A 25,568-nucleotide genomic window follows, 5' to 3' on the forward strand; every position below is an offset into this window, starting at 1 on the left:
ATTTCTGGTACTTTTATTCAACTTATTGACTGCAAAATCAACTTAAAAAACAGCAAAGTCTCACATCTTCTTATTTCATCTTCCAGATACGAGCTTCAAAAACCACTACTGCTAGGACACACAAGTGTCAATGACGGTATTAAAAAATGGTCCTAATGAATGGTTTAGATGTATTCTGAAGAAAGCCTATGGGTCCCAACCACATGAAACGTGAGCATAAGGAATAACAATTCAAATCCGTTTGAGAGGTCAAATTTTCCAATTCAATTATTAAAGGATGACATCACGTGGGGTCCAGAGAAGATCTCCAGCAAATAAAATAAAAGGGAAATATGCCATCACGAAATAGATCTGCTCTTTCACTATATACAGCTACAGCAATACCGACTAAAAGAACAAAGTTCATAGCCAGCCAAAAAAAAAAAAAAAAAACGGAAAAGGGTAAAGCAACTCTAACACATAAAGAAAAGGTGATGAGATTCCTTTCCTTTTACCAAACTCATCTCCATTGATTCGTATATTCCGTTACCCAAAAGCTCAAAACAACAAAGAGATGTTTATTCCATCATACTCGCTGCCGTTACATATTACTCGAAAGAGTAACAAAGATGCTACACTAAGAACATAATAGTAACAAGATATGTGATCGACTTGGGAGGCAATACCTATGGATTCCGTCTCGCAAGAAAGCAGAAAATTTTGCAGGACCAAAACTATACGATCCTTCCTCCTCCGTCACATTCATGCATGCTTGGCCTGAAAGTCCTTCATAAACGCAACCAATTTCTCAACGCCCTCCAACGGCATTGCGTTGTAGATTGAAGCACGAACACCACCAACCGATCTGTGCCCCTTAAGCTGCACCATCCCCTGAGAGGCAGCCTCCTTGATGAACTCGGCCTCGAGCTCCGACTTCTCAAGCGTGAAAGGGACGTTCATCAGCGACCGAACAGATTTCTCTACCGGGCACCTGTAAAATCCGCCGCTCTCGTCAATGGCATCATAGAGGATCCCGGCCTTCTTTGAGTTCTTTCGTTCGACCGCTTCCAATCCTCCCTGGTTCAGCAGATCTTTGAAAACCAGCCCGCAGATGTAGATCGCGAAGCATGGGGGAGTATTGTACAGAGATTTGTTCTCCGAATGGATCTTGTAATCAAGCATCACGGGAGTCGCTGGCTGCGCGTTGCCTATGAGATCCTTCCGAACTATAACGATGGTCACGCCAGACGGGCCGACGTTCTTCTGCGCCCCGGCGTAGATCAACCCGAATTTCGACACATCCACCGGCTTGGAGCAGAAGTTCGACGACATATCAGCCACCAAGACGCAATCTTTTCCGACAGGCGCCGGGTAGTGCTTGAACTCCACGCCGTGGATCGTCTCATTAGCACAGATATGCAGGTACTTCGAATTTGGGTCCTGCTTAATCTCACTGAATGAGGGAATCCCGGTGTACTTCTGCGATTTGCCGGACCAGACGACGGTGGGCTTGCAGAACTTTTGGGCTTCCTTGGATGCCTTGTCACTCCACGACCCCGTGACGATGTGATCGACGGGATCGTCAGGCTTGCAAAGATTCAGGGGGATCGCCGCGAACTGGGTGGTGGCGCCACCCTGGAGGAAGAGGACCTCGTAATCCTGGGGAACCTTGAGGAGCTCGCGGAGATCTGCCTCGGCCTCCTGGATCACGGACAGGAACTCCTTTCCACGGTGACTCATCTCCATTATGCTCATGCCCGACCCTCCCCAGTTGTCGAGCTCGGCCTGGGCCTTCTTGATGACGTTCAAAGGGAGGGTAGCGGGGCCGGCGGCGAAATTGAAGACTCGCTCTTGGGCTTGCGCGCCGGAAGGGGAGACGGGGGCCGCCGCGACGGCCTTGCATGAAATGGAGAGAGGCTTCCTCTGTGGAGCTGGGAGGTGGTCATTAACGGGGCAGGAAAGAGAGAGGCTTCCCGTGGTCTTTTTCGAGAATGGAGTTCTATGGTTCTGAAGGAGGAACGATTGAGAGGTTGAAGACGCTGCGGCCATTTCTGAGAGAAAGGAGAGAGACAGAGTGTGTGTGTGTGCAGAGACGGTGAGAGAGGAAGGGGGAGGAGAGCTGTGGGGAGGAGGAAACGGGACTAAGTGGCGCTTTTGCTCTCCCATATGTAGTGAGCGAAAGTTTTAGGTTAGAAAATAGACAATTTTTAAATCCACCCCAACCAAATGGGTATATGACAGCAAGGAACAAAAAAAATTGAACTTTTTCGTGGGGATGTTATCGGGGTGTTTGCTTCGAAACCAATTTTTGAAGGTGAAAAGTGTGAACATTTTATTTAAAGAACTTTAAAAAACTAGTTTTCACAAACCAATTTTTTCTACTGTCATAGAACCGCTGCCTTGAACAGAAACTCATTCGCTTTTTAATTTTTTCTTACCGTTGTGCTCTCCAGGCCAAACCACAACTTTTTGATTTAATATAATAGTATAAAGAGCTAGTTATGTCGTCGTTCTTCAAATACTGTTTGTTTGAAAATAAAGTGGGTTATCCAATTAATATAATACATTTTGGGTTCTTGATTTGCTGATTTCTTTTAAATTTCTTTTCACTTTGTTTCAAAACTCTTGTTAATAACTTCGGTGGACCACATCTATCAAAGTATCTTAATTATTTGGTCACTTGATGCATAAAACCTTAAAAAATAAAAAACTTAAGTCACATCATTTAATCATTCTTCTCTCACATGCTAAGTTGCCCTACTCTGAATTTGACACCTTCGTATACTTAGTCATCTTAATATCAAAAACCAGGCATCTAGAACACCGCCAAAGAAACTCTAATCACAAAGAGACCTTAAAAGGAAAGAAAGAAATCCTAAAACCATAATAATCACAATTTTCTTAAACTTACTAATTCTCAAAAGTGGCCTACATAAGTTCTTCTTCTTGAATTACTGTAATATCTAAAGGGTCGTTTGGCAATCATAACAAACTGTTATTATTTTACTAAGTGGCTTTAGAAATTGAGACAAATTCATTAAACAATCTAACACAATGTCCCATGAACTTAACTCCAATTTTTTATGAGACAACAACAATTTGTTATTGTTGTCAAACATACCCTAAACTAATTCATGAGTTCAGCCAAGTTTTTGAAACCACGATCTAAATTCACTGAAAATAGTGTCATTGAAGTTTAGGCAAAACCTTATGGGCAAGAGATAGCCTTGGAGATTTCAAGCTATGTGTGGGTGACCAAAACTTTTGCGCATGTGTGGTTTTCTCCAAGTAAAATAAGGAGTTAAATGGAACCTTATATATCTAATTCTAAGTAACCAAAAATTAAAATACATAAGGTAACAAAACTTCTATTTAAAAAGAAAATTTAAAAAAAAAACGAATTAATCGATTGTTATTGTCTGTGCTTGAGACTCCACTATAAGGACCTTATTTTAGCCATCATCAAATAACCTAAGGGTGGTAAGTAACTGATGTGTCTTGAAAAATAATTTTGAAGCCCCAGGTAGTTCAATGGAAAATTTTCATGTGGGGGCGTGTTTCTGTTATATTACCAATCTTAGACATATTTCCTATAAATTTTTATTTAAGAAGTAGAATTCAGAAAAGAGATTTTGGATCCTTGCTCTTTTTCAGGGGGCGCTTCACGAGTACTTTTGTCGTTCATGAGAGAAAAGGCGACCCAAACTTAGGGTCGGTAGCCTGTTGTTTTCACCAACCTCTTTTTCTTTTTCAAAATATTAAAAAATTTAACCAAAATAATGTTTGAACATAAAAAAATACATTTAACATATAATTATGCTTATTTTTTTCAATAATAACTATATAAAAACATCTTAGTAAGTCCAGGTAACATTGTAAAATAAGATCTTACAAGTCTATGCACAAATTGGAAGACTTAAAAAGACATGTCAAAGATACCAATTGATTACTGATGAGCAACTAGAACTACTTTGACCATTCTTTAACTATTTTATATTGACTTAAAATATTTTTTAGTTCAATGCGGTGAAATGGAACTTCGGCAGCCAACCATCTTGCCTTCATGTTATTCTTGGGGGAAAAATGCTGATTTTGGAATTCTAACGGTACGCATGTATCTTAAATACTAAAAATTATACAATTGAAAAAAAATGAAAACGACTATGCATGACGTTTTATGTACATAATCCATTCGGTACTTGAGTTGGACAGATGGAGGTAACAGGATGTACAAGGTTTTGTGATGTGGGGTCAGGTGGAAGTATGGGCGGAGCTAAGGTAGGTTTCACTTGACCGCTGGCCTCATTTTATTTTCTTTAATTTACATTTAAATTAAAAAAATCACTTATTTTATATAAAAGTTTTGAAAAATGATATTCTGGTTTTAGTCAAAATTTAGAAACTTTAATTCGATCAAACTCATAAAATTTTTTTGGCTCCACCCTACCCTTTGATGAAGGTGCAACAAGCGGTCTGAAGCCTTTGTCGGCAGCTCATCGTTTCGCGGCACAACCAAGTGACCCATGCACTTCTAGACCCTATGCATGCATCCTTCTTACTAGCGATTAGGATCCATTGCAGGACCCGACGGATTCAGCAATGAAGCTCAGGCAGAACCCGAGCAAGTGCACCCAATTCGATCCACCTCAAGCTCAGCACATCGCAGTTCTTCACGCAGCACCAGACCGAGCAGACCAAGTACTTGGCGTAGCACTGACCGTGCGGACCGAACCCACTTGAGTGTATTCCATGTCACTAGCACACAAGTCTTGGGCACAGCCAGCAGGGACACCAGAGCAGATCCACACGCCTATCAAATGGAGATCTCGTGCCAGCATGAAGGCAACACCAGACTGCCACATGCTTTGTATGTATGTCACCGTCACGAGCCAAAAATGGCAACTTTGGTGTTGTTCTTTTAGTTGATCTTACAAAATAAAGTAATATATATCATGAATTCATATCATATATCATCAGTTCGCAGCTGATAAAATAAAATAATATAATTATTTTAATGACACTATTAGTTTTTAGGTTTGAATAGTTTAAATTCCTATTAGTTCTAGTAGCAAAGAACATCTCAACATGTGGTGACTATTCTAAACTTTCCCTAAACTGTACATTGCAAAAGAATATATTAACCATGAGAGCATTTACCTCCTTTGCCTTAACTCTGGTGAAACTCTATGTCTCTGTTGTATGTACATATTTCCATTTTAGATGTGCCTGTGCATTTTTTTTCACTAATTTCCCGAAACACCAAATCACATATATCTTACATGGACTCCTTACATGGTATACCCAATAATATACAATTTATTCATACCATCTACTTTTGTCTATCTTCATTACTGCTTGCTCTCTAAGGACAGGATGTATCCAGTTGTACACAAAACATGTCAGGCAATAAACTGTGAATGTTTTTAATAACTGTTTCTGATGCATTTTCATGTGACCCTCTTTCTTCCCCGTGATATTCCCAACAAACACATGTTTGGACAAATCCATTACAAATGATGTGATCAAGGACACTTGTAGCTGCCTGAGTAAGTACATTGTTGCATTTCACACATGGATACCTCATTCTTCTATTCACTATTGCATGATGTGCAATAGCAAAGTCTAAGAATTGCTTAGCCCCATTTTCATATTCCAAACTATCTCTCCTTTTCGTAATCTAACTTCGATTATCCATCATGTAATAATCCAATTATCTAATTACAAGTGACAATATTGCCTCTAAATTTGGCGTGTACAAGTCATAATATGCAAAACATGTGTATAGTGTTTCAATCAGCAAAATAAGGGTCATGTAAAAAGTCATTGCCAAGACAAAATCAACGAGCAAAGTAACACATGAAAGGGACCATAGAAGACATAACTACAGCTCCAAAGATCAAATCATTTGACTTGCTAATAGTCAAGCAATGTTAATATGATCAACCCGCCCCATTGTGAATGCTATATTTTACTTGTATTAAATTCGATTCCTGCAAATTAATACTCGTTGAATAGCTTGTTATGCAATCTCTCCAACAAGTACCTAAACTTTAATTCTGATCATCATATGTCTGGCAATGAACATTATAAAACAAATATACAACACAAACATGATGTTATTTCTAACTCAAAGAGCACAAACAAATGATCAAATGCACCATCCAACGATTAAACATGCTGGATGATATCTACAAAAATACAGGTTAAGTGGCTCAACAAGATTCAAAGTCCTAGTTTGTTCAAACAATTCATCGAACATAGGTGGGTTGAAGGCAAGGAACCAAAAACTTTCAAATATCAAAAAACATCTCAATAAGATCACAAATTTGGGAAAATATAGGGATTGTGCATGTGAGGAATTTTCATGCAATTAATATGTCAGCCGGACTCTACTAAGCTCTACAAACATAACTACAAAGTTTCACGGCCAAACCCCATTAGAAAACAGTGAAATCTCACCAGAAAATCTTGGATTTATGCATAGAAACAACATACACTATAATCATTAATAAACAAATGGCCAATGTCCAACCGCCAATGAATGTAACACCAGGAGAACCTTCACTTACATTTTGTCATCGGCCGTCGGATAACATCGACTTTTATGGACGACCAAGCTATGATACCAGGGTGCGCCTAAATTAAAGTCACGCCCGTGTCGACGCGACGTGACGTGGGTGCGACCCTGATTCACACCCAAGACTGTCAATGGTCGCACCGACTAAAAATGTCATTTATTGATTGACGCAAGTCGGGTGCAGTAAAAAACGAGTTTGTTTATTTTGGTCCATTTTTTAGGGTTTTTTTTTTATTTTCAACAAAACCTATCGGGCACGACTATCGCCCCTTTGCTAACGCCTTCTCCATCTCTCATGTGATCATCCCTTCCACCGGTGGTAGCCTCCTCTCCATCTGGCAACTGGCGTCGGCTGCGATCGTCTCTTTCGACGGCATCAAATTAGTTCAGGTAGCTACTCTGTAAGGGTTTATTTCAGATTTTCGTTTTCTCCAGCCGTCTGTCTCCCTCCACTGTTTTTCCTATTTCGTCTTGTTCCTCAACCCTCTTTCAATGCCCCTGTTTTCTTTCGGTTTATGAGTTCAATGTGTTTGCTTTGGTCCTTACATGCTCTTTGACATGGTCTACAGGAAGCCATGAAGTCTGCCCCAACCACAGGTGGAGTGAAGAAGCCCCACCGTTACCGTCTTGGAACTGTTGCTCTTCGGTATGTGCAGTCTCCCCCGTTCTCTGTTTTCTAATCCACAAATTGTTCGCATGCCTTGGCGACTGGTGTATGTTGTGTTGTCTCCTTACCTCTACTTTCCTATTTCCAGAGAAATTTGCAAGTTCTAGAGGTCCAGAAGAGTACCGAGTTGCTGATTCGCAAGCTTCCTTTCCAAAGGCTTGTTCGTGAGATCGCTCAAGATTTCAAGGCAAGCTGCTAATCCTTTTGTTCTGTCCTTTCTTTGCTTGTATTACAGTGGTTCTCATTTTTTTGTTGTTTGATTCCTTAATTATTTTTGTGCCATGGCAGACCGATCTTCATTTCCAAAGCCACACTGTTTTCTAATAAATTTATTTGCTTCATCAAAGAGATTTTCATTTAGCTTACAATGTATAGAATGGCTGATTGCTTCTTGAACTCGCGCAAAATTGATTATGACAGAAACAACTACGACACATGTTAGTTAAATATATATCCCTTTTGGGATTAGTGGAAAGTTCTCTTCCTTGCCAGTCTAATGAAAATCTTAACATTAAGCACCAATCAAGCGTAAGGAGAAGTAGCACATTAGTTAAATATTTATCAGATGATTCTCTCTTTGTTGTTCTGTTTTTTTATTTTTTTTTTGCATGTTATTCTTATGTCATTGGCACTTGGGCTGAACATATGCCTGATGTGGTGGTTGATCAAAATGCTAGCTCCACTTGGGCTGAACATATGTATGGTGTGGTGGTTGATCAAAATGCTAGCTCTCCTTATGCTTGATTGGTGCTTAATGTTAAGATTTGTTTTCCTGATACTATCTCAGTTTGGTGGTAAATGTCGCATTAGTTCTGTTGGTTATATGACGGTTCAATGGTCAAGCTCTTCCATCTAATTTTATGGCAGATGTTTGACATTTATTTTGTAACTTATTTATTAAAAATCTACCCAAGCTACATGCTTTGTTCTACATGCTTGGAACGTTAACTAACTTAAATTATTGAGTTCACCTGATATATTGATCATGCATTATGTAATGTGCAGTTTCCTATTTTTCAAAGAAAATGATTCAAAAGAACAGAGAATAATGAGTGTGATTTCTAAAGTCTTGTGTATGAATATTGAATACTTCTACTGTTCTACATGAAGTTCAAATGGTCAGAACGAGAGCTTATCAATGCATTGATAATAGTAAAATATTGAATACTCCTACTGAATATTGAATTCTTTTTTGTTTGAATACTCAAATGCACGTTCTAAAAGTTATAAATTGCTGGAATCTGACATTATCAATCCCTTATAAAATTCTCTCACTTGTTTACCTCTTGTCATTTATTCAATCTGAATGTCACTTAAATTTTTGCAATTATTGTTCCATATCCACAAATAGTTTTAAAATTAAAGTTCATCGTTCGATGTTCTACCTGTGCAATAGTGCAAGAGCTGGTCAACACTAGATAAACCATAAAAGATGCCAAACAGAAGAAAAGGAAAAGAAGTTGTTTCAGATTCTCTTGCAATATGTTCTTCATCTAGTGTGAATGTAGATAAAGGTGACGTTTCAAAGTCTTCTACACTACCTGGTGAAGAATATGCATCTGAAGAACAACTACTATGGAAAGAAATGAAAGCAATCACTAATGATGTAGGCAGTGACGGTGGAAATGTGCATTTTGTATGCAAATATTGTCAAAGTACATTTGTAGGATCTTACAAAAGAATTAAGGCACATTTGTTGAAGTTGTCAGGTCATGAAATTCGAGGATGTAAAAGTGTTTCTACAGAAAAAGCTCGAGAGTTCAAGAGATTGCAAGATTGTGTTGATGCAATCCACAACAAGAAGAAAACAAGCATTATTGTGACAAATCCTAAGAGTTCTGATAGAAAAGAAAGACTATAGAGACATGTTTTGATTCTTGCAGAAGGGCAAAAATAGATAAAGTGATTGTTAAGTTTTTCTATTCTAGCTGCATTCCTTTCAATGTAGCTAGAAATCCATATTGGAAGAAGGCTTGTACTAGGCTTACAAATAGCAAATTATCAGGATATATACCTCCCTGTTCAGAAAAGTTGCGCACATCACTTCTTCAGAATGAAAAAACGAAGTTGAGCAAAGTTTAAAAAGAAAAAAGTTTAAATGAAATACGACTAGGGTATCAATTGTTTCTGATGGGTGGATAGATATTCAAAGACGTCCACTAATTAATTTCATTGTCATTGCACTTGATGAACCAATATTTTTTAAGACAGTTGATGCATCTGGAGAATATAAAGATGCTGGATATTTAAAACAATTATTTGAAAAAGCCACCAAAGAGGTTAGTCCTGATAAAGTGGTGCAGCTCATTACAGACAATGCTGTTGTATGCAAAAGTGCTGGACTTAGTTTGAGGTATGATTTTCTACATATTTTTTGGACTCCATGTGTTGTGCATACTTTGAATTTAGCACTGAAGGACATATTCAATCATCCAAATGAAGATGTAGATCCCAAGGAACATGAGCTATTCTCATGGATTTAAGAGATTGAAAAAGATACAAGAAATATTAGAAATTTCATCGTTAATCACCAACAAGCATTGTTTCTTTTTAGTAATTATTCTGATTTGAGATTCTTAAAGGTTGTAGAGACACAATTTACTTCAATAATTGTCATGTTGAAAATAATTCAAAAAGTGCGAGATGCACTTATTCAAATGATGTTTAGTAGAGAGTGGAGCTTTTATCGGGTTGAAGATGAGGCTAAAACTAAGTATTAAAAACCTTATTGTTGAAGACAAATGGTGGGATAAAATTACATATTTTTTGGATTTCACAGAGCCAATTTGGTGCATGTTGAGAGCTGTTGATAAAGATGAACCTATGCTTCGTAAAGTTTATGTAGTGCGGGAAGATATGATTGAACAAATTCAACGTATAGTTTTTAAGAAAAAAAAAAGACATTGTACTTGATAATTCAGAGTTCTTTGATCGCATAAGTACAATATTAGTTGAAAGATGAGATAAAAGTAATACTCTCTTGCATTGCATGGCATATTCTTTAAATCCCAAATATTACACTAAAAAATGGATTGAAGGAGCTCCTGAACGTGTTACTCCAAATCTAGATAATGAGTTAAACACTCAAAGAATGTCATATATGGACAGACTTTTGACAGATTCTTATATCAGAAGACAAACAATTTGTGAATATAACAAGTTTTTTTAGGAAATTTTAGTTCATAAAGCATAGCAGCAGCAAGAGAAGATGATGACATGAGTCCTTTTGATTGGTGGGCGTCCTATGGATCAGAAATGTCCGTGCTTCATAAACTTGCTTTGAGGTTACTATCACAACCTGTTATATCATCGTGTTGTGAAAGAAATTGAAGCATGTATGGTCATATACACAATATTAAAAGGAATAAGCTCACTAGCCAACGTGCATATGACTTGGTTTATGTGCATTTTAATTTGCATCTTATTTCAAGAAAAGAAAAAGAATACAGGTATTTCTTTATTATGTTGTTTTGTTTTGCTCAACTTCTTATGTTGTCTTATATTTTTATGGTCAATATTTTTTATTGTTTAACTTTCATCTTTAATAAAATGCAGTTGTGGATCATCTCAATATTAGGATGTAAATCCAGATGAATTTGATTTCGATGAAGGACACAATTTATATACTGCTAACATGGATTTTTCTGATCCTGTTATTCCTTATGAGGCGTTCGATGATGATGATATCGTTGAAAGCATTGAAGAAAATCAAGATATTGGTGAAAGTGGAAGTGGGAAGCAACTCCGATTGATGATGTAATCTGTATTGATGTATGAACTATGAAGTATGACTGTATGAACTGTGATTTTGTGAACTCAAAACTAAAGTATATTTCTTGTTGAATGTTGAACTGATTATTGATAATAATATCATGATTAGCAAATTGCAATTTTGATCTTGTTATTTAAAAATTTTGTGGTTTATGACAATTTTTTGGTAACTTTGTCTCTCGTGCTCATTGCAATGGGGTTTGAATTTAACCTTGAGGTTATAAAAGGACTCTGACCAACCTGGGGGTGGGAGAAGCAATAGAGGTGAAATAATCTCTATGAACTAACACGGGTGTCATTGAGGTTAATGTCTCATGCAGGTGTCTGAAAAATATTCTGCTAACCAAGTAGTCATTTAAAAGTTATCATAACTGGGTAGTTATAAATTGATTAGAAGTCTTCTGAATTTTTAGGTAAAATACAGATTCCAGCTAATTAACCTGGCATATATATACCGGACAATAAATTCAAGAGTTGAGCAGAAACTAATGTGCTAGCGGAAAGAACTTAAAAACATTTTAGTGCATTATATGTGGGGTCGATCTCCAAATGGGCTAATCTAAGTCGCATGGGTACTTTAATAAAGTCCTCTTTTTTTTTAGGGGCATGCCAAAAAGTCCAACCTTTAAATTTGGGTGAAGCCAAACTGAACCCAATCCAAACAATACAAGATTCAACTAAAAATTTTCATTATTTTTTTCAATGTATTTTTTTTTTCAATTAGCTGGAATGAGGCCATCGCCCGGGAGCCACCCACCCCTGTGCACGGGGGTACTTTTTGGATCAAAACAAATTCAAATTACTCACTTTTACTTAGCTTGTTTGTAGCTCAGTTTTCATTTTTTTTGTGAGTTATTGATTATTAACATGTAGTATTTGTATTTATATTATATTTATTTAAATGTTGTTTTAATTTTGAATTTTTAGAGATATTTTACATATACGCACACACAATATGTATACACACACATAAAACATATATATTTCTAAAATTACCATCTCCAAACTGGTACCTGAACCCATACCCGCACCCGTGTGCCTTAAGAGACTAATGCAATCACAAACTGTCATTACTAAGTGTCATTTCCACCACCAAACAAATGTTTCCGGAGATATGTACGTCACCTGTAATATCAACGGCAGCTCCGGAATTTAACGGAAAAATTTTGCGGCCCCAGCTAAAAAAGTCTTTGCATTCCCGAAATTGAAATAAGGGATATTCTTGGCAACCTGGCTTTGTGAAAGAGCAACCGTTTTCAGTTTCATGCAGAAAAAAGGCAAAGTAATTTTAATGACTGCTTTGTAGCAGGGTGACTGCTAATTTGAATGAAAAGGTTATAGAGCTGGTGCATGATATGCACAATTTGATGCCATATAATACTTTGATATTTTATGAAAATGAAGCGCACATTTAACATAGGTAAATTGTCGGATCATTACAGATACAGCAGAAATGGCTCGATACTCTCTTTTCAAATTATGAGGATTGAAAAATGAATATGAAAATCCACGTTTTTCATATTTTTTCTGGAGATTGATGACATTCCTCGTAAATGGCACAGTAAACACCAGCCCAAGTTCAGTTCTAGAAGATACTGCAAATGTTGTCTCGCCATCTTATGATGAACTGTGCATCAATGAGGATTGGAATGCAGAATTCCAGTGGTGTGAGTGCCATGCAGAATCATATTGGCACCCTTGATGACGTGCTATAGAAATGCTTCTGCCTTGTTCAGCTCATCAAGTATCTGGTGCTTTATCTCTTCAGGTAGTGTAGCAAATGGGCCTGCTTTAGAGTAAAAAGTGGCGAGGGATCTAATTGCTTTCTCGAGAGCTACATATGATTCCTGCTAATCGAATGGGGTCAAAATAGAAAATGAGAAACTCTCACAAAGAGACCAAATGCATACACATGTATATCCTTGAATGAGAATTGGAAACTTATCCATTTGTTAGCATATTATGACAACATAAGAATTACTAGCAGATAAACATGGGAGAACTGTGCATGATTATATAGGGGAATGGGAGTAGCAGAATTGCAAAAAAATTGTGCCTTCAAAAGCAACAGTACCGTTACTATCCAGTGATGGACCAACGAAACTGAAGGAAGAAAGACAAGCATTTCAGAAAGAGAAAGAAGTGAAATATCTGGCAGTTCACTAGCTCTTTTGTGATATTGGTCACTCGATCGAGCTGCTCATGAAGAACTATTTTCCCATGCTAGAAAGAAAAGGATACTGACTATAAATCTTTTTTACAGCCTTGAGCAATAATTTCGAGAACTCCAGATAACTAGAGCTGCATTCTGTATGACTCAATTGTTTTACTCTGCAGCAAGGAGATTACAAGAAAGAAGAGAAATGAGAAAAGATGAGAAAGAACAACAAGAAATCACCATACATAGATAATACAAAGACACCAACAGTTTACAACATTTTTCATTGCAAGAAAAAGGCTAGTCTTGCCACTGTCAAAACTATCTTCTTGGGTTTTTATCAGATTTTTCTCGGGGTTTCAGCAAAAGTTGCATTTTTCTGCATAAAATCTCAAAAAATTCAAAAATAACATATAGCCAAGTAACAGGAAAGCCTACTAATTTTCTTACTCCTGTTTTTCTTACAAATACATTGACAAACATTCAAAATGGATCTTAAAGTGTTTAAAAGAAGCAACAAAAATGAAAAAAGAAGAAGCTAAAAATACATAAGAAATGTTCTTTTCAAAGGGGAAAACATCACATTGTTTTCAGTATTTTCAAAATATTGAAGATATTTTTGTTCTTTTCTTTGCCTTCACAGTTCTTGAAAATACAACGATAACTGCAGGAATGGTTTTACAGTATCATCTATCTAGTAACTTCTGTGAAAATTCACAATACCATTTTAAAACTCCATCATACTGGAGATGTTACCTGTCTCAAGAAACGAGGATATCAATGGAACTAATCCTCATTAGTTAATGGAAAAAAGTGACGATCTTATAGGTCATATTGCAGATCAGAATTTCATGGTCGTCCTTCCCTTCATGGTGTTCAGCGTCCTGTAATGTCTTGATGAAAGGGAATACATGTTGTAGGAGAACAAATATTCTAGATTTTGTGTTTTCATTCCTAAGCTAACCAGTTGAAGTACACACAAGCTACAAACTTTTTCCGTGTTCAACCCAGAAACATTTCATCAGAGAATTGAAAACATGATAATGCCAAAACATAGCAATCGCTTGACAGATAGAAGGTATAACCATTCATTTTGAAGCTTCACCAGTATACCATTACAAGGATATGTAAGAGCCCAAACAAGTTGAACTTGCTCTATGAAAAGTTCACCGGATATATGAAAACTTAATAATACCATGATCAGCATTAACTTGCAGCTAGACAGGTATTATCCTCAGTTTCCAAGTTTTTCTGCAGTGGAAACAACAAGGGAGAAAGAAAGAGAAGAGACTTGCAGAGAGTTGCACATCATCAAAATGGTCACCTCCTTAATCTGACATAGGTTCCAACCTCTTCCCAATTTAAACTAAGAACTCAGATGACCTAGTTACTTTGGTCTCTTCTAGTAATTTGGCAAGATTATCGAAACTCACATTTATTATATTGACTCAGCCATGACATCAGTATATGCTTCTTTTTACATCAATTATAAAATTTGACTTGTCTTATACATGGTGAGTCCTAAATAATTGCTGTGATTACTACATAAATTGACCTAGCAGAAACCTCATCCACCAGTAACATGATCAATAAAAGGGCAGTATTGACGGACTCAACATGAATTACTTCAAAGTTCAAAGTCTTTACTTACTGCAAGAATCTTATGCTTAGATTGGCAAAAGCAAGAATGTACGATTAAAACTAGATATGAAAATAGCCTTCGAAGAGGAAAATACTGAAGAAATCAAACTCAACCACAAACACCATATCAACTCAGAAAAAGCAAAAGATAAAGTACCTCCTTAGCAACTGATTCCTTTCCTTGCCATCCACCCAAGTACTCACGAATTGATTCTTTTGCAGCATCTGCAGATTTTCTGAACTTGGCCATGTCTGTTGACTCTTCCTTCAGTGACTCCCGAAGGGTTTTCACAACTTCCCGTGCACTCTTCAGATAACTCTTTGGTAAAATTTTCCCCGATTTAGTCGTCTCATTTGGATCAAGGAATGATGTGATGGTCTCAAAAATGCCATTATTGTCACCATCATTTGACTCCTGCTCCTCTGCCAAAACTCCTAACGCTGTCAGCCCAGATGTCGCCAGAATAGAACCACTCAGCAGAAAAAGCCGTCGATGGCTAAAGCACGAATAAGGTAGAGAAGGTTGCAGACGCCATTGCAATACCTCTACTCTGTTAGAATGGAGCATGGTTAAAAAGAGCACAGGAAGAGTTGTCACAACATGGTGCAAGGCGTATACAAACTATAAAGAGCGTGGCCCAATTTCATCCTATTGAAATCTTAACCACCTCTGACCAAGCATGAAGCGACAACTGCTTCACTTAAAATCAAAAGGACCAACTTCCATATCAGTCAAAAGAATCTTCATTTCTTCGTAAGTTGTAACAATATAAAGTAGAGTAATACTTGAATGCTACCGTCTACTGGGAAATCCAAAACCATATTAACCAGTAAGAGTGATAAATTATCATCATAAAAGTATGAAACGTTTTAGGCAGCAGAAGCTATCACATGAAACTGAACATATTCTATAGAAATTATGCTGCATTTTCTCCAAGAAATATGCTGTATGTGCTTGTAACTGCAAACGTTCTCGTCAAGGTTTTTAAGACTTCTCCAAAGAATTGGCTGCTGGGTTAGAATTTTGATGAGTTAAAAAACGTAAATAACATTAGAATGGTCAAGAAATAATAGGATTAACGGTTCTTTTTTCTTCTTAAAACATAAACAAATAGCTATGAAGGTCTTGAAAGCTAAAATAAGAAAGACAAACTAAGAATATATGCACTTAGATATTTCAAGCAAAAGTTGTTTCTAATGTCATGGTAATATGACAATCAAATTGCTATTTAGATAGTGATGTTCTCGCGAAATCATATATTTTGCCATCATTGGCATCACAAACAACATAAAACCTAAGAAAGTGGGCATAGGAACTAATAACCCAATTCTTCTTCGTCGGCTTCGTCTGCTCCGCGTGCTGGCGCTCCGTTCCTGCAATTTTTGCATCCACGGCGCTCGCGCTTCATTAGGTTCCGCAGAGTTGTATTGATCCCCCATTGCATCGCCAGGCGGGCCGTCCCCCGGGACTTCTCTGCAGCATTATCGCCGAAGAATGCCAAGATTGACCGACGAGAATTGCGCTTTCCTGCCGAGTAATGGAGAGTCGAGGAAAATGAGAGTGAATGTGAGTAGCGGAAGATGGAAGAAGAGAAGCCGATGGTGGACGCCATTGTCAGCCTTGCTCAAACACCCTAGATTACCGGAATCCCAGAGAGAGGGAGAGAGACAGACAGAGTGGAGAGAGGTTTATCCTCTTCTCATATCAAGCAGAAAGGCTAGATGTTGACACGCGGAGATGAGACCGCGGACAAAGTTCACATTTCAGATGTATTTTTTCTTCCATGACAAGATTTTTCCCAGAGTTACAAAAACCGAGACGAATCGGTTTTACTCGAATCGAATCGATAGGTAAATCATTTTGATTTGGAACGCTAGATATTTTAAATTTTCTTTTCTATGTTGCCTTAGGAAATCTGTGAGAGTCTCCACTTAAGGCAAGGAAGAAAAATGTGACAGAAGAACAGACATGTGTGATACCTCGTCCTTTGGTAGGCCATGAAAACTAGAGTTTTTTTTTTTTCACTCCCTTGGAAAGCCGAAAAAATCGGCTATTGACATGGTTTTTCTAACTGATAAATTCTTTTTCATTTGGAATCATTCTCTCTCTATATATATATATATAAATGGGAAATATATAACAAAATTTGGAGAGAAGACACCCCTGGACTCATAGATACAAAAACAATCCATAAAAATAAAAGCAAAAAGATGAAATATACAATACAATGCACAGTGAGTAGAAATGTGTGAATAGAGAGGAAGGAAGGAGCGGCATAGTCACCTAGCCACAGACAGACCACGGCGCCTTAACCGAATGGCAAACTAGACATCCCCTGCACAAGACGAGCCACATAATCTGACGAAGAGAATGTGTCCCTGAAGACCCTGTTGTTGTACTCCTCTCAAATGCGCCACCAAGCTGAAATGAGCCACAACCTCCAAATACGACCCCAGTAAGTAGACAGGTGGGGGAAAAGACAAAAGAGGAACATAAGACGAATGGATGGTGGGTTTGGAAGACTATTAACAAGGGAGTGCCAGGAAAAAGCTAAGACACTAAAGAAGAAAGGGCAAGAGGTAAAAAGAGGGACCCGATACTCAGCCGCGACAAGACAGAAAGAGAGAAGTTGGTACAAACCAAAACACGTAGATCAGAAATAATTTAGTTGTTTAAAGTTTTTTTTTTCAATCTAACCTTATGGATATGATCTTAAGAATGGGTTGATGCAAAATATATACCAAGTTGATCATTAATCATGTTTTTATAATAAGAAAAATTGAACGCCCCTCATGACATGATAATAAAAAAATAAATAGTTTCCATTAAAACAACTTAAATCAAAGCATGTTTTACATCACAATAGTCTTTATAAATATATTAAAATGTTTATATTGCATTTAAAGTAGTTTTTGAACAAAAAATCAATGGGTGTGGCTTTTACATATATTACTTAAAAGACTATTAATCAACATTAAAACCATCAAAAACCATCGAACCACTAATAAACCGTTCTTAGATCTATTTCTAAGGAATGGTTGATCTTCGTATTGACATACAGGTGGGTCCCCTTCTTAGATCTCTCTCTCTCTCTTGATATATATATATATATATATATATATATATATATATATATATATATATATATATATATATATATATATATATATATATATATATATATATATATATATATATATATATATATATATATCAAGAACTCGTTTCAAACAATTTGCTTTTAGGGGAGAAGAAAAAGTATTCGATATGGTTAGAGCTGATCTGAATGATAAAAAAATTAGTAATCTTCAAATTGAAGAAATTAAGAAAAAGGTTCTTCGATGGTTATACAAATTGACTTTTGATTTGGAGACCCACCTGTCTGTCAGTACGAAGATCAACCATTCCTTAGAAATAGATCTAAGAACAGTTTATTAGTGGTTCGATGGTTTTTGATGGTTTTATCTTGTTTTACATTTTGTCTCGCTTGTATTGCCTTCTTTACATGCTCTCAAAATAAGAGTTGGCACAACAAGTAGAGCATGTTTTAGTAGATGGCCAGTATCTTGAGTTCTCATGCAATCAATTCTCTAAATTGCAAAAAAGGGGCTGGGGCACCTATATCTAAGTTGAAGTGTAGCAGTGACATCACTTCGAGACAGCAAAAGTAAATGCTCGTGGAGGATTCATCTCTCAACCAGGCAGTAAAATAAAATACTTCTCTTGCTCTTTGTAAAAATGTTTTATACTTTGTCTTACTTTGGCTGTCTTAACTTTTCTTTAGTATTTTACCCAAGCTATATACAAATAGGGGAAAAGGTAGGAATGTTGCATCAAAATATACATTTTTTAAATTTTTATATATTGTAACCTAAAATTTTTAAGATTTATAAGTAAAATTTTCTTTTTCTAAAAACTTGAACAGGGCGCCATGGCCCCTGCCACCCCACTTGCCTCTGCCTGTATTAGATTTCTCTTTTCAGGTTTGTGCAGCATCATAATGCCATGAGGTGACCTGTTTAGTCACACAATGCATCTCCAGTCATGATCAAACAGGAGAGAGAGAGAGAGAGAGAGAGAGAGAGAGAGAGTACCAAGTATTCTTGGTGCTGTCTGAAGGACAAAACCTTCTTTCTCGTTTCCATTGTTCCATCCTAATAATACGGACATGTGATGTGTGCTTCAGGTGGTATTGAAATATTGAATGAGAATGCGACTCTCAATATCCCACACATTCTCTCTTGCCTGGTATTTGCGATGGGGATGTACAGCGAAAGATGTTGATGTCCCAAGGCACTTGTTTGCTATCAAACACGCCTCTCACGATCTAACTTTGACACATTCTTTGGTTTTCAAGAATAGGTGAAATTTTCTTCTTCATTTGGTTGAGCGATCTTTTTCTTTTTCTTTTTTTTAGGTGTAATTCGCTTGAAAGCAGCATAGGGGCTGGTAACTTTCATTATTTTCATATAGGTGCCTTTAATCTACTTATTTATGTCATTAGTGCCTCTTAAAACATGAAAAATTTTAAAATAGTGCCACAGCCGAAAATTTCCGGCTCCGCAGATGCATGAGTTAGCAGTCGTTCCAGTTTTCTCCCATAACATTCAGCTGAATTATTTTTAAGAAATGAAACTTAAATCGTCTATATAAGAGAAAGCACTAACTTTAATGATTATTGAGGCCAAATTGAGCAATGTTACAAAAATTTAACCAGACAAGCTACTGATTCAGTACCGAATTGGCAAAAATTAGAACTAAAATGTTTAATTATTTTCTGAACAAAACAAGTGTAAAAAGTATATAAATGATTAAAAATAAGAAAGCACTTAGAGATATTGTAAATGAACTAAAAACAATTGAAAATGTCAGCCTTGAACCAACGGTTGCATCGAATAGTTCTGCTGCCATGAATTCAATCTGAATTGGGTGCTGACTGAAGCCGAATCTGATTACAATATTGCACCAAATCAAAAAAAACTATTGGACTCAAAATTCTCAACCATATCTGCTTTATTGATGTTTAGTTACATATTCATATTCGAATGCGAATGAAAAAAGGTCATATCCAAATCTGAAATCTGATTTTACAATTTAAATCTGAATTCAAATTTTAAACCGAATGTGGCCGACTTTTAAAATGTAAGAGCATTATATGTAGGATATTTATTTAAAAAATACTAAATCTGATATGAATCCCAATCGGAACCTGGTCGGATACTTATGCATATCTAAATCTTAATCTGAATCCAATTGAATGTCATTTTTTAAGTTCGAATACGTTCAGATTTCTTAATCGATTCAATTTTTTTCCTCGTCCAATGTTTTCGGAACAGCTGGGTCGATCCAAATTGGATATATTATCCTACCCATTTGTGTGAAACATTATTTGCCTCTAGCTTATTGTAACTACTGGATATCAGATCCTTGCCTAATATATATTAATTTCAGAAAGGTCTTAAAGGTATTTTTTATTTTTTTAATCCATTTTAAACACAAATTAATTATAGTTGAAAAAAATTTGAAGATAATTAAGTTGATAGCCAAAACATATATGTTGCATGTCACCAATTATTCTAAAACGATACAGAATCTGATACGAAACAACAACAAATTAAACAGACTATACTCGTGAAGTGATGTGATGCGCTTTGAAAGGGTAAGAGTTGAAAATATCAGTTTCCAACTCGACCGATACACACCAAGCCCGTATCGGGTTGTAACTGCCACAATACATTAAATCATGATAAAAATTATGTATTATTATGTGGGAAGATCTGGCCATATATAATGTAACCATGTTAATAGTATGCTGCTGCTTCATATGTTTGCTTTAAATATTAAGGTAGAAGCATTCCAATGAAATGCTGTAATGCAGTGTTCCATAATTTTGTCTTAATATTTGGAGTAGATACATGAAATGGTTACATACTATCATTGTTGCCAAATGAACCCTTAAGCGGACCATTTCGACCCTCCTTGTCCTAGACAATAGGCATGCGTCAGATCTACATAGATCCATATCAGTAGGCATATACCTAAGGATGAGAATTGATCATATTCAAATTGAATATATCTTTAAACATATTTGTTTTTTTGATATTTACATATTCGGATTTGAATTCACATTCAAATACGAATAAAGAAAAGTTATATTTGAATCCGAAAACAAATTTTATAATTTGAATCCAATCTAAATCTAGTTTTTATATTCATATCCATATCTGAATCCAAATGTTAAACCAAATTTTGCTAATTTTGAAAATGCCTGAAGATTACATACAAGATATTTGTCTAAAATAAAAATAAAACTGATCTGATCTTATGTATATTTAAATCCGATCCAATGTCATTTCTTAAATGTGCCAATTTTTTACAAATATTTTTTTTCATATGTAATTTTTTCTGATTCTTTGGCTTACAGATGCCAAATCCAAGTAGATATTGTATCCTCACTGTCATCTGTCCCATCTGTCATTTCCAAATGCAGAGTTTCACCCACCCCCATAAGCCTAATAAATTCTCCTAATATAACTTTGTCTTTGTAGAGCTTCCTTTAGTCTATGACCAAACAAAGGAAAAATGTTTTCACAAATCTTGTGAGCTGGGAATGATCGAGATATAGTAAGTTGGTCGAGTAACTGGGGCAGGAAATGGGAGTTATCGCTAAATTTTGATGTTACGATCAACTTGAATCCCATTCGATTGCCAGTCCAGTTGATTGAAGACCAACTAAACGTTGTGTTTGGATGACACTTAAAAATTGACATAGTTTGCAAAATAGTCACAAACAAGGAGTTTTAAACAATGAGAATTTCCTCAGATGAGCTTGAAAAAACCAAGAAAAATATAAAAACAAATATGATAAATGTCTAAAAATTTTAAAAAATTAAAAATGACGGAAAAATAAAATAAATGAGAAACTAATAACACAAACTTCACAAGATAAATAAATCTGCAAAAAATGAAGAATAGAAAATAAAAAAAAGGTTTGGCATTAAAAAAACTGAAAAAATGAAAAAAACACAAAAAATGTTAAAAATGTGTTTTTTTTTTGTTTTTAACGTTTCTTAAAAAAAAACATGTTTTTTAAGTTTTAAACAGATATTTCATTTATTGCATTTTTTCACGTTTTTTTAAATGCATTTTCTGTGACTATAGTTTGAGTGTTTGAATGACAAGACAAAAACCAGGTTTTTACTTTTTTAGAACCGGGTTTTTATTTTTAATAACGAAAAAGATTTAATATAAGAATACATATTATTTATTAAGATCTTAGGCCGTGGGGATGGAGGAGCTGCCTGGTTCTTCAGGTCCCAACTTCCAGAAAATGAGTTTTATCAAAACTAGGATTGTGATAAACCCAGTTCCAAAATTTCCCAAACACGCCTAAACCGGCCTTTTGGAGGCAAAATGCTGTAAGTTTAAGATGTCATCCAAACAGTTCTTAAGCTTTATTTTCCACTCAACCAAATAATTTTGGTCTGTGTTGTAACATGTGTTAAAAATATCCAACTCGGAACTCTTTTGGACAAAGACAATCACTTCAAGCAATGAAAACTACAAATGCTTGGGAAACCCAAATTGCAGTTCCAAATCACACTGCAATGGATGGTACAAAGTTCACCAGCTTTACATACATTGGGATAGCTTCCACCTATCAGTGAAATGAAAAATTACCCAAACTGTAAAAAAGAGAAGATCACTGCCTTCAGTGACAAGTAGAAGCTCTTTTCCTTGCAGCAAGGAAACACAAAATCATCAAATGCACACACTTAATTATGGGTAAGCAAGAAAAGTATTTTATCCTACTGTACAGCTGAGAACCTAATCCCCCCACCATCTCCCCAAACTGAACAGTAAACTTTTAACACTATATATAAGTGAAAACACAGCTAAATGCTTGAATTCTCTTTAGATATTATTTATTTATTTATTCCAATTAGTCAAAAACACTGATACGTGCCTAATTTTGGCACCATCGAGCACTACCGAAAGCCTCGATGAGAGCACTAGAGTGGAGCCGACCAGTCGACAGGCTTATGCCCTCATTGCCTTGTGAGGTTAGCCTCGGTGTGGAGCGCTGAGAGTAGCGGGCCGCAGCGTTCGCATGGCCGAAGATGGGCACAGGCCCAAGAAGCGACCTGCAGGGTCGGCCACTAGCACCCATGTGCTTAGGGACAAGTGCACACGAATGAGTCGGACCACACGACACCTTGGCATGGTTCAAGGTTCGACACTTATAGAACCCCTGGGCATTACTTGTATGGCTGCAGTGAGAGGAGCGGGCGGAGCAGCTAAGGTAGAAAAAGGTGAGACAAGGTCTGGATTCATAGAGAGAGCGGGTGCAACCAGATCCAATCCAGGCCCCCTTTTTGCTTATGCTTATTTACTCTTTTGTATTGTCTCGGTTATGATCGTTTTACTTTAAGTTCTTTGTACCGTCTTTGCCTAAGCTTTGTAATTAGGGCTTTTTGGGATTACGCTTGAATGAAGATTGAATTGAATTTCACTTTGGGCGTATCTCATCTTCTTCTCAACCAAATGTACTCATCTTCCCGGTGGCGGCCGGAAAGATTTCTTCTCACCCTTGACCAGCGACGGCTGGTGTCTTTCTTTGATTTGACGGTGCCAATCATCCTCTCATCCTCAATACTCTTTTCTTCTTCTCCCCAATCAGCCGAAGGAATCCATGATTGAAGGTTGCAAGGGGCTGTTTCCAGCCATCCAAGTGATCAACAGCCTATGCTTCACCCCAGCCAACACGAATAAGTGTTTTATGGTGCATTCCTTCACATACCACGAAGGTTTGGAAGCCGAAAACACGACCGAGAAGGCTGCAGTGAAGGAGCATGCCCGTAGAGCTAGTGTTCGACTTCCAAAGTAGCAGCACGACCAACTACCGACGAATGAACATGTGCCTCCCTGATCATGCGATAGAAGGAGAAGCTGTGGCAGATCATCAAGCTGAGACCAATCCACCCTGCTGAGCATGATCTTGGGTAGTGATAGTGCCTCGACAGTGAGGTTCTATCAATTTGGTATCAGAGCGGACACCCACAGCGGCAAATCGAAGTTGCAGACGACATACATTGGCTTTCCCACGTTAGACAGAAAACACATAGACAAAAATCATTGCCGCTAATTGTTTGGAAAGATTCGTTTGTCAAGCAGTAGACCATTGGATTCGCCTACGTCTCAAGCATCTTCCAGCAAAAATCTCCTACGAGGTTGGGGTCAAGCTCGATCTAAGGAGGGTGGATCTGATGCATGCCTAATTTTGGCACCATCGAGGATGACCGAAAGCCTGGACTGGAGCACTAGAGCGGAGCCAACCAACTGTGTGAGAAGCAGCTGGGCACGCCGATTACCACCCGACAGGCTTATGCCCTCGTTGCCTTGTGAGGTTAGTCTCGACATGGAGTGCCGAGAGCAGCAGACTACAACGTTGCATGCAGCCGAGGATAGGCACAAGCCCGAGAAGCAACTTGCAGGGTCGGCCACTAGTACCCATGTGCATAGGGCCAAGTGCACACGAGTGAGTCAGACCACACAACACCTTGGCATGGTTCAGGGTTCGACACTTATCGAACCCTTGGGCATTACTTGTATGGCTGCAGTAGGAGGAGCAAACAGAGCAGCTAAGGTCGAAAAAGGTGAGACAGGGTCTGGATTCATAGAGAGAGTGTGCGCAACCAGATCCAATCCAGGCGCCCTTTTGCATATGCTTATTTACTCTTTTGTACTATCTCAGTTTGAGACGTGTTAGGATCATTTTACTTTAAGTTCTTTGTACCGTCTCGGGTTAGGAGCTATGTGAACCGAGACGCTTTTCATGTATATAAGCTTTGTAATTAGGGCTTTTTGGTTACACTTGAATGAAGATTGAATTGAATTTCACTTTGGGCGTCACTCTCTCTCTCATCCCATCTTCTTCTCAACCAAGTCTACTCGTCTTTCCGGCGGCAGCCGAAACGATTTCTTCTCACCCTTGACCCGCGATGGCTGGTGTCTTTCTTCGATCCGACGGCGCCAATCCTCCTCTCATCCTCAATACTCTTTCCTTCTTCTCCCCAATTAGCCGAAGGAATCCACGATTGAAGGTTGCAAGGGGCTGTTTCCAGCCATCCAAGTGATCAACAGCCTATGCTTCACCCCAACCAACACGAAGAAGTGTTTCATAGTGCATTCCTTCGCATACCCACGAAGGTTTAGAAGCCAGAAATGCGACCGGGAAGGCTGCAGCGAAGGAGCATGCCTGTAGAGCCGGTGTTCGACTTCCAAAGTAACATCATGACCAACTACCAACGAACAAACATCTGCCTCCCTGATCCTGCGATAGAAGGAGAAGCTGTGGCAGATCACCAAGCTAAGACCATTCCGCCCTGCTAAGCATGATCTTCGGTAGCGATAGTGCCTCGGCAGTGAGGTTCTATCAAACTCCAATCTAGCTAAGGGTTAATTATCTGAGTTTATGAGCAACAGAAAATTATGATACTGGACTAATGGATCGGTGGATCTAGATCCCGTTACTAGGTCTGGTTCTTTTTGGATCCATCTGAGTGGATCTCAATATCCTATTTTGCTATCCTTACAATTTGGATAAAAGCTGGGGGTTCCAACAAAAGTACAAGAAACAATCCAAAGAAAAGATGAGTTTGGTGTTGCAAGTCAGCTGGATAGCTGTTAGCGATCCAGTATAGAACGGATCTACATTTGTTCTGCATCTTTTGTGCTTCAGATGTCTATAAATTAGGTGATTGAAATGTCCCAT

General features: G+C 37.5%; 2 protein-coding genes and 1 long non-coding RNA gene across 4 annotated transcripts; 1 reads left to right on the forward strand and 2 right to left on the reverse strand.

Annotated features, from left to right (window-relative positions):
- Positions 1 to 537: 537 nt before the first annotated feature.
- LOC116253814 (phosphoserine aminotransferase 1, chloroplastic-like) lies at positions 538 to 2,125 on the reverse strand. The gene has a single exon (XM_031628761.2). It carries the CDS (start codon positions 2,026 to 2,028, stop codon positions 742 to 744), a length of 1,287 nt encoding a protein of 428 aa, XP_031484621.1. The 5' UTR covers positions 2,029 to 2,125; the 3' UTR covers positions 538 to 741.
- Positions 2,126 to 6,787: 4,662 nt separating this feature from the next.
- On the forward strand, positions 6,788 to 7,415 carry LOC116255122 (uncharacterized). The gene is made up of 3 exons (XR_004172825.2): positions 6,788 to 6,946; positions 7,126 to 7,202; positions 7,312 to 7,415. It is a non-coding gene; the product is annotated as an uncharacterized LOC116255122 (long non-coding RNA).
- Positions 7,416 to 12,411: 4,996 nt separating this feature from the next.
- LOC116255110 (photosystem II D1 precursor processing protein PSB27-H2, chloroplastic) lies at positions 12,412 to 16,530 on the reverse strand. Of its 2 annotated transcripts, none has more exons than XM_031630867.2 (3): positions 16,118 to 16,530; positions 14,951 to 15,339; positions 12,412 to 12,841 (listed from the first exon to the last, which is right to left on the reverse strand). In XM_031630867.2, exons 1-3 carry the CDS (start codon positions 16,404 to 16,406, stop codon positions 12,704 to 12,706), a joined length of 816 nt encoding a protein of 271 aa, XP_031486727.1. In that variant the 5' UTR covers positions 16,407 to 16,530; the 3' UTR covers positions 12,412 to 12,703. The 2 variants fall into 2 exon arrangements, with proteins under 2 accessions (XP_031486727.1, XP_031486728.1); XM_031630868.2 differs by having other exon boundaries at positions 14,951 to 15,344; positions 16,118 to 16,367.
- Between the last annotated feature and the right edge of the window lie 9,038 nt (positions 16,531 to 25,568).

This window comes from Nymphaea colorata, chromosome 5, assembly GCF_008831285.2.
Source record: "Nymphaea colorata isolate Beijing-Zhang1983 chromosome 5, ASM883128v2, whole genome shotgun sequence".
Lineage (NCBI taxonomy): Eukaryota > Viridiplantae > Streptophyta > Magnoliopsida > Nymphaeales > Nymphaeaceae > Nymphaea > Nymphaea colorata.

Excerpts from the sequence above, each read along its gene's own strand:
- LOC116255110 (XM_031630867.2), bottom strand. The coding sequence starts at position 16,406 with ATGGCGTCCACCATCGGCTTCTCTTCTTCCATCTTCCGCTACTCACAT. Across the intron at positions 15,340-16,117 it reads AGCCGACGAAGAAGAATTGG|AGGTATTGCAATGGCGTCTG; the intron begins GTTATTAGTTCC and ends CTAACAGAGTAG. Across the intron at positions 12,842-14,950 it reads AGGAATCAGTTGCTAAGGAG|GAATCATATGTAGCTCTCGA; the intron begins GTACTTTATCTT and ends TTCGATTAGCAG.
- LOC116253814 (XM_031628761.2), bottom strand. The coding sequence starts at position 2,028 with ATGGCCGCAGCGTCTTCAACCTCTCAATCGTTCCTCCTTCAGAACCAT.